At 27.1% G+C, this 9,175-nt stretch overlaps 2 protein-coding genes across 2 annotated transcripts; one reads left to right on the top strand and one right to left on the bottom strand.

The window, feature by feature from the left end:
• Positions 1-287: 287 nt before the first annotated feature.
• On the top strand, positions 288-3,055 carry LOC127278285 (nuclear protein AMMECR1-like). The gene is made up of 4 exons (XM_051299927.1): positions 288-617; positions 736-846; positions 921-1,126; positions 1,204-3,055. Exons 1-4 carry the CDS (start codon positions 409-411, stop codon positions 1,368-1,370), a joined length of 693 nt encoding a protein of 230 aa, XP_051155884.1. The 5' UTR covers positions 288-408; the 3' UTR covers positions 1,371-3,055.
• A 222-nt stretch (positions 3,056-3,277) lies between these two features.
• LOC127278287 (uncharacterized) lies at positions 3,278-4,525 on the bottom strand. Its single transcript, XM_051299931.1, has 4 exons — positions 4,282-4,525; positions 3,922-4,093; positions 3,622-3,750; positions 3,278-3,540 (listed from the first exon to the last, which is right to left on the bottom strand). The coding sequence occupies exons 1-4, from the start codon at positions 4,404-4,406 to the stop codon at positions 3,298-3,300; spliced, it is 669 nt and encodes a 222-aa protein (XP_051155888.1). The 5' UTR covers positions 4,407-4,525; the 3' UTR covers positions 3,278-3,297.
• Positions 4,526-9,175: the final 4,650 nt, after the last annotated feature.

The raw sequence follows: 9,175 nt of genomic DNA on the forward strand, positions 1-9,175 counted from the left end.
AATTTTCAAGATTTCTTTTAAATCTCTTTTTTTAATTAATTTTTTTATATTTTTAATATTATACTCTATAAATAACTAAAAATCTTTTGCTTTTCTTTTAAAAAATTATCAAACAAAATAAAATTAATTTAAAGAAAAAAATTTTTTTTTCAGGAATAATTTAATATTTTGAATGTAAATAAAAGTAAAACCTGAATCCGACTGTAGCGCTTCACATTGATGTGGTGAATTTCAGAAATATTTTTTGCTTCAAAATGGAACTCATACATCAATTGTTATGATTCCCCTTCGCTAAAAGTTTCCTATTCCAATGTTGTTGTATGTCAGATTCGCGGGTTGAAGGTCGTTGCTGGTGGGGTATTCGCGTACATTCGCGGGTGACGCCAGGTGACGTGAGGCACAGAAAATATGGCTGCTGGTTTTAGTGGAACGAAGAAGCAAAAGCTGAACAATTCCTCTGGCATTCAATGTGATGGATCAGCTGTGATACAAAATGGAACTATACGAAAATCTCTCATTGTTCATCCAGAAATGGGCTTCTTCTGCTTCGACGTACTCTACTGCCAGCTGCACCAGCTCGATCCACCAAAATCACCCAAATTTCGCAATGATGCATTGTAAGTATATATTAACCCCACCAATTCTTATGTATATATTGTTTTCTAACTCTTACCACCACAATCTCAATTTAGTACATGATAATTTTGTCTCCCTCTAACATTCTCAAATTTTCAGCCCTTTATTTGTAACATGGAAAATTGGAAAAGACAATCAACTTAGAGGTTGCTTAGGAACATTTAATGCAATGCAATTGCATGCTGGTCTACGAGAATATGCGGCGATTAGGTAATTAAAAAGATTCTCTTAATTTATCAATATAAATTTGTCGTATAATAATTCACATTATATTTTTTTCATAGCGCTTTCAAGGATCCTCGATTTAATCCTATTTCTCGAGATGAATTACCCAGCTTGCATGTAACCATTTCAATACTTCATCATTTCGAAGATGCTATGGATTATTTAGATTGGGAAGTTGGTGTTCATGGGATTCGTATCGAATTTCATGATGAGAGAGGAAGTAAAAGAACTGCTACATTTTTACCTGATGTTGCTAAAGAACATGGTAGGTTTTAATTTTTTAAATTAAAAAATAATTCAATAACTAAAATTAAAGCAAATTTTTTTATTTTTTATGATTAGGATGGGACCAGACTCAGACAATAGATTTCCTGTTTCATAAAGGAGGCTTTAAAGGTTCTGTAACGCAGCAAATGAGAAAAAATGCCAAAGTGACACGTTATCAAAGTGAAAGAGTTTCAGTGAGTTATCAAGAGTATATGCATCATTCGCATAGTTCATTACAATAATTATGTTTTAATTAATCCTCAATTATTGTTCAATGCAACACACAATTGTGTTGTTTTCATACCAATATTCATTATCATCATAATAATCTCGTTATGATACCACCGAATTATACATCTTTTATCCAACCACTTCCTTTGCCCACATCGGAATACTCTCCTTTTTTGTGGGATCGTCCAGGACCCTCATATCTTCATCTCCATTCTAGAGTTAATTGACTCGTGAAAAAAAAATTGTGTCTGTATGAAAATATTGTAAATAGAAAGTATACATTTTCTAAAAATTTGCTTTTTACCATTGCTACATCGAAGTAACATTAACTGAACATAGTTGCACTTCAGTCCAGTTTCTTTTGAGTTTTGTAAAAAAAAAAAAGAAAAGACAGTACCTAGCATTTAAAAATTGTTGCTCAAAGTGCAAATATTTATATAAATAGGCTAAAATGATTTAAGACAAGGTAGAAAGAGAATTTTTCTTTATTTTTCCAAAAACAAAATGTATGTAAACATTTTTTTAACTCCTCAAATTGAACTATAAATTAAATTGATAAAAATTAATTATAATTAAATAATAGTAATTAACTAATTTAGTTATTAATTTAATTTAAAAAAAATTTAGATCCCATTTTTGCGAATTTAGGGAACAAAGAAAGCCCTTGTCTTAAATCACTGGATTGTTGTACACTATGATTAAAAACACTTAATATCCGTCGATTGTTGTTTCAAATTCAAATTTTTTCTGATATCCCATAAAAACAAAACCTCTTGTTAAATTCATGTTCGATAAGATGCAAATGTGTACTTCGTATTAGATGATATTGTCACAAAGTTATTTGATTTAAAAAAGGGATATAATCTCCTTTTTCAAATTCCCTGTAAAACAATTGATTTAATTCACTGCCAATTTATCCATTATTGTATCTTGTGCTTCTTATGATCAACAATTATTGTATTTTTGTTTATACATATATATAAAAAATTGTTTACACTCATTATTCTAATGTTCATATGTTTAGACAAAAAAAAAATGGGGTGAAAAATTAAGGATTTAAATTTTAATTAATGAAAGTTTTTTTTAATATTACAGTTTAATAATTAAGATTAAATGAAATGTTCTTTTTTTGAAAATATAGATACATGCTTGGATAAATTATGTCTTTATCATATTGATAGACTTAATCGGCTATAAGAATATTCTTAAGATTATTTTATTTAATAATCTAGATGTTCTAGCAAAAAAAACATATATAGTATATATAATGTTATTGATCTCAGACTTCGCAAATTTTTTCCAAAATATGCTATATGTTTATAAATAGTCTTGTGATTGTGTAGTGTTAATCGGAAGCTTTTGTATATTTTGAAAAAAAAATTGATTTTTGTTTTCTTCAAATTATTATTGGCTTTACAGCAGTTTATAACTTCAAAAATATTGATTTAATGACAAAATATTTATGAAGTCAATAGAAATTTTAGGTATGTATTTATATATGTTGAAGTTAGATATGTTTCTCTGCCTGGAAGAAAAATGTTTAATCGAACAAATAGTGCCTGCAAACGTGATTTCAATTACATTAACTATTGAAATTTACCAAGTTTGGCATAAAACTTATATTAAAATTGATAAATATCATCAATTTGTATAATATTGCGGGAATTGAGGAATAAAAGTGATGTTTATATTGCAATTGAGATTACTTATATATCAATAAAATCCTATTTAAATATTTCAGAAATTTTCAAGATTTCTTTTCAATCTCTTTTTTTAATTTATTTTTTTATATTTTTAATATTATACTCTATAAATAACTAAAAATCTTTTACTTTTCTTTTAAAAAGTTATCAAACAAAATAAAATTAATTTAAAAAGAAAAATTATTTTCTTTTCAGGAATAATTAAATATTTTGAATGTAAATAAAAGTAATTTTATTAATTACAATTATACATACCATCAAGTTTTTTTGAATGGTTTTTTTCATAAGATAAATATTTTTCCTGTATATTGTACAATTGTTGAGCTTCATAATATGTGACACCAGCAGCCAGTATAGTTTGAAAAGAAAATAATATAAGGAGCGGCCTAATAAGTGGTTTATTAATAACCGACCACATTTTATAAAGTTCTTGCCATTCTGTGTAATAGGGAATTCTAATTCCAACTTTTATCGCTACCTAAATATGAGAAAATATAGTTTTTATTAATTAAAAAAATTTATTGATCAAGAATATAAAACTTTTTTGAAATATTCTCACCAGAGAACAAATTATGGGAGACACTATTAGAGGATATATTACCCCTGTACAGGTTTGTAATAACATTGCCCTCGTTTGCAAACAAACAGAACATGGAGTTTTATGAACAAGAAGATTTGATGTGATAAACTGAAAAATGTTTTTATATGTACATATCAAAAGATTTTTAGTTATTTTCATTCCTTATAACTTAGATAATATTTTTAAAATATTTAAGTATTCTTATTGAATTTTTAAAATACTGCACTAAAATTATAATTGAAAATAAAATAGATGTCATCTTGTAATAAAAAAAAATACCTTTGAATGAAAATACAATGTTACTAAGGATGTAGAAGCAACTGTACTGAGAAATGTCGATATATATCCATATCCAAATAATTTTAATTTTCTTCTATGATGTCTGCCAATGTATAAAGCTGTAAAACCAGCTATTGTTCCTAAACTGCCCATGCCATATTTAAAAGCCCATCTAGAAATAAAATATGAGTGTATTTTTTATAACTTTATGTTATCGAAGTTGAAAATAATTAAATAATCAAAATTGGTATTCTACTTTCATAGAAGTTCCTTTAAAGAATTTTTATTAATCTTCGATGTTAAATGCAAGAATTAAAGTTATTAAATAAAAAAAATATAATTCTTTAAATATTAACTTACACTTCCAATTGTGCCGGCCAGTTGTTTATTTTATTCCATTGATATTCAACAGCCTCTGACTCAGTTAATAGCACTGCATTTTTTGGAATATTTGTACGATGCAAATCTGCTTTTTGTAAAGACATTATTTAATACAGTCTTTTTTTTTATTTACTAAAGCATTTTATTTATAAATTACACGTTTAGATTTTTAGATCATGTAAATTTTATTTTGTCGTCTGCTATTACAGGAGTGGGTAGGTATATTAAGTTTTTTCAACAGTTCTTAATACCCAACCCTGACAGAATGGAGTTTCGCGCATGCGCACTAAAAATACCAAATAATAGTTTGCTACTTTACTTTCTCATCCCTGGTGAAAGTATACAATGCGCATGCGTATTGAAAATATATTTCAAATCTAACGTATTTTAAAAAAATGTCTCGTCCGTAAAAATGAGTAGTTCTTTTCTTTTAAGTAATACAAAATTTATTTATTAATCTATAAAGTTTCAGTTTGTTCAGTGTATATCTAGAATCAGTGCGAATTCCATTAAATTCAGTGAATGTGATTTTAATAATTTAACATTCTTTATATCGAAATACATAACCCCGTGATTTAATTTTGAAGACGGCAATTATTGCAAGGGAAGTAATAAATATAGGGAATAATAATAAATTATAATTTTTAAAGAAAAGAGGGTCTCTGAAAATGCAGATAGATGTCATGTGCGGTAGTTTTTTGTGCTGAGAAATAAAAAGAGAGAAATCTCCGTCATCATCAGTGGATGATGCGAATTATTTGAGGCAAAATTCTTTTGCGACGAAAAGGAAGGGTGGTTGGCGAAGCTCATGTGGCGACGCCATCGACCAATCAGACCAGCCGTCGCCTGTCAGTTTTTCGGCTGCTAAACTCGGGTGACGCCATATTGCCCTTATCGTGGCGGGTTGTGTTTATATTGGTTTCGTTTAGCACGTTTTTTCAATTCACCGGTTTGTTTATCGTGAGTGACAAAAAATCGTGCGTGTTCCGTGATAAAAAGTCGTCATCGTGGGCATATTCGGTAACAGTGATAATCGTGTGCGTGTCGCGTTTTTAAAATTCGTGAAGTGATAATATACAGTGTTTTCTTTTCCTCTGTGATTTGGAATTTTCAATCAACCCCTCTGATATTTAAATCAACAATTTGGAGACTTAGTGGATTTAGAAAAATGCCCGTCCGAAAACAAGGTGGTAAGCCAATTTTTATTGTACAATTTTTCAATACATATATTTTTATTGATTTGCACAATTCTGGAGTTTAATTCGCTGAGGGAAACAAAGGTGGAGTGCTTTCGGGTCACTTGGTCAGCTGTCATTGAGACCTGTCAATCGCAACCCCCTTCCTGTATTTATATTTATTTTTTTCCCCAACTCGTGTTACAAATAAAATTTTATCAGATTTTAATTCTTATTTATATGAAAAATAATTTTATTATTTTATGCAAATCAATTTTGCTTTTAAATTTTTCGTAAATATAGACTTCATTCATATAGGATGAATATTTTAAATTAGTGATCTAATTTTATTATATGGGGTTAAAAAAAGAATTCTGAATTTATTTTTGATATTTTTTTAATGAGACCATTGTTATTTTTAGTTCAGGAAGCAAAAGGGGTTTATAACAAGTGAAAAATGATTATTAGAAAATTTTATAATTGTTCAAATCAATATATACATACTATTAGAGAATTCAGTCTTTTTGATTATTGTTTTGGTTGAGGTTAAAATTGATTTTTAAAGGGAATGACGCAGTTTAAAGGGATGTTGAAAATTCTCAAGAGAAATTTCATTAAATTTTGTTCACTATTTATTTTTCACGTGATGTTTGAATAATTCATGTTAATATAAAATTGCAAAACTTGCTGAATATATTAAAAAATTTTTTAAAAATACTGACCAAAATATTTGAACAATTTTTTATTTTTATGTATTCGTTCATTGAATTTTAAATATTTGTAAATATTTTTATATATATTTTTTTATTAAAATTATTCTTATTCTGATTGAATATGATCGAACTTTTTTTTGTATAGTAATTAAATTTATAACTAAAAATAAATTATTTAACATGTAAAAGATAAATTAAATAAATTTATTTCAAACGTTCATATGGATTTAAATAACTTTTGGAACAATAATAAACACATTCTTCTTGGTCTATTGTCAATAGGAAGTATTTCCAGGTCACTGGGAAATTATTATAGTTTGCTTTGAACACAAAATTGAGACTATTGACTATCTGCCAATAATTATTGACTTTTCATTATTTTATTTAGAAGGTTAAAAGATTTGAAATTCTATTTTTATTTTTACTTTTATTTCTTGTAGAATGACGCAAAAGTTTGTTTTATAAATATATACCGTTAATTTTAGATGAAAGTGTAATTAAACTGCGATATATTATTGAATTAAAAGAAACTTCATTGCTCGACAAATTGCGAACTGAAAATTGCTTTTAACTGAGAAAAAAGTGATAGGAAACTTAAATAAGGAAGTAATTTTGTTCGCAATAATTTTGTAACTCTTAAACTTGACCTTTCCTTATTTTAGAACTTAGGTGCGTTCAAATCAATGAAATTTTTATAAGTTTTCTTATTTTTCTGAAATTTTGAAGTATAATTTTTTAAATACGATTAAAATTTTCTGAGGAAATTTTTTGTCTTTCTTTTGAGAAAAAGAAGAAACAAAGTTTAGTGTGCTGGATGGGGGGATGGGGTTTAATTTTGAGTGGTTTCGCACCAAGGCGTGTAAAGAATTTTTATTAATGTAGGCCATGTAAGTGTTGCAATAATCCATCGGATAGAACTACCGGCGTTTGGTTGACTGCCAAGAAAACGCAATAATTTCGGCATTGGCGAATGCTTTTACCGAAGTTATAGCAGAAACGACTCACGGTCACGAGGTCGAATTATATTATTTTTCTTTTTTGCAAAAATAAATTGCAACGTTAAATATCAATTTTTTTAAATGCGATTTTATTAATTTTAATAGGAAAAACATTTTTTTTTACCATATTGGATCCGCTATTTTGAATATTGAAATTCGATCAGGCAAAGGGAAACAAATTTTATTTTAGAAGAAAAGGAAATAGTTTTATTAATTGATGATAATTGAGGAGAAAAAAATGATTTGGGTGGGTGGAAAAAGTATGGCTTTTCCTATGACTAGTGTGAAGCTTTTCTTACTGCAGATATATATATATAGGGATAGAGATGGAGAGAGACTGATAATGAGAACAATGAATGTTAAGTAGAGCACACGTGAATATTATATAGTTGCCGAGAGAGTTGAGGGTGGCATTATGTGCAAATAGATTTCTGTCACACGTTCATTCAATGTTTCGATTGTGCATATATACAATCTGCGAACATCTTCAATGATATCAGAATATATTATTTTATGATCTATTAAAATTAATTCAAATAGCGTGACATGAAATTTTAATCACATTCACATCCCTCATTTTGTGCCCCAATATCAAATTTAATCTCTTCACATTGTATTTATTTTTATATTTATAAATTTCTCAATTCTATTTGTTTAGAGAGTTTTTGAATTTAAAATTTTTTGAAATTTAGAATATACAACCTTTTTAGTTTAAAAAACTAAATTTTTAGTGAAAGAAAATTTGTGTGTGAAAAGAAAAAACTTCCACTTTTAGTAACTTTGCTCGCCTTCCATTTCTATGTTGTATTTATATGGTCTTTTTTTCTTTATATAAAATCGATATACACGTTTAATATTTGTCATGACTGCAAATCTTGTTCTCTCAATTTTCTTTTTGAATAGAAAAAAAAAACAAATAGCATTAGTGTTCAACTAGTTGTGTACAAAAAAAAGAAAAAAAAAAAATGGGAACATAAACCAAAAAATATATGCCCTGACTAGTCGAGCAATTTTGAAATGTCATACACAAATTTTTTGTGGTATCGGTAGGAATAGTACTTTAGATAAAATTGCTTGATTTTACGTCTCCAATTCCGTTTTGTTTTAAAAAACAGTTTTTAAATAATTAATATTTTTTAATTATGTGGTTTACATAAATCTTTTTAAAATTGATATAAAAATAATATTAAAAATCTTTTGATTTGTGACTGACAAATTTTGTGTGGGAAAATTTTCAAATATTAAAATAAAAATAGGGTTTCAAAAACGTTTTTGAGGTTGCTATATATAAAATAAATTGAATAAGAGTTTTGAGTGAAATCCCCGCAGTTGATGAAGGAATACGTTGATGGAATATGTATCGGACTTAATTGATTTGATCGCCCTCACCGGAACATTAATGAACAACTGCGTACAAGCTTCCGGGAAGGTACATACCGATTAATATCGTAACATCGTTGAGAGACTCGATAGAATTATTCGTGAGCTTCATATTACCATAGTGATTATATAAACGTAATTTAATTCTATGTAAATTTATAGTATGCGTCCAAAACTGTTTAGTATTCTGTATTTTTTAAAAAGAGTATATAAAACGAAAATATTTAACTTTTTTTTTTTTATAAATATAGTTAAAAAATTCAGGTCGATCTATAAATCATTTGGTAAAGTAAATAATAATAGAGGATATTAATATAGAACATAAAATTTTATTGTTATATTATATGATTTCTTGATTTATTTTGATTCACTTTATATATGTTAAATTTAATTAAAGATAAAATATAGACTTTTCACGAAAACACAAATATTAGAAAAAAATTGTTCCCCTTATAATCGTATTTTTTATCCCATAAAATTCAAAATACCAATTTCATCGGAAATTAAAAAATTATTGCATATAAAAATAATGTTTAAAAATTTTCAAGTGTGAAGCTAAAGTTAATTGACACGTGTCAACAAGTATCACGTGGCACTGATAAATAAA

This window comes from Leptopilina boulardi, unplaced genomic scaffold (genome assembly GCF_019393585.1).
Source record: "Leptopilina boulardi isolate dan_hultmark-lab unplaced genomic scaffold, ZJU_Lbou_2.1 LbouV2_202, whole genome shotgun sequence".
NCBI classification, from domain to species: Eukaryota; Metazoa; Arthropoda; class Insecta; order Hymenoptera; family Figitidae; genus Leptopilina; species Leptopilina boulardi.

Coding starts and splice junctions, on each gene's coding strand:
- LOC127278285 (XM_051299927.1), top strand. CDS start 409: ATGGCTGCTGGTTTTAGTGGAACGAAGAAGCAAAAGCTGAACAATTCC. Junction 618..735: donor AAATTTCGCAATGATGCATT/GTAAGTATATAT, acceptor TCAAATTTTCAG/CCCTTTATTTGTAACATGGA. Junction 847..920: donor CGAGAATATGCGGCGATTAG/GTAATTAAAAAG, acceptor TTTTTTTCATAG/CGCTTTCAAGGATCCTCGAT.
- LOC127278287 (XM_051299931.1), bottom strand. CDS start 4,406: ATGTCTTTACAAAAAGCAGATTTGCATCGTACAAATATTCCAAAAAAT. Junction 4,094..4,281: donor TGGCCGGCACAATTGGAAGT/GTAAGTTAATAT, acceptor TTTTATTTCTAG/ATGGGCTTTTAAATATGGCA. Junction 3,541..3,621: donor CTCCCATAATTTGTTCTCTG/GTGAGAATATTT, acceptor TCTCATATTTAG/GTAGCGATAAAAGTTGGAAT.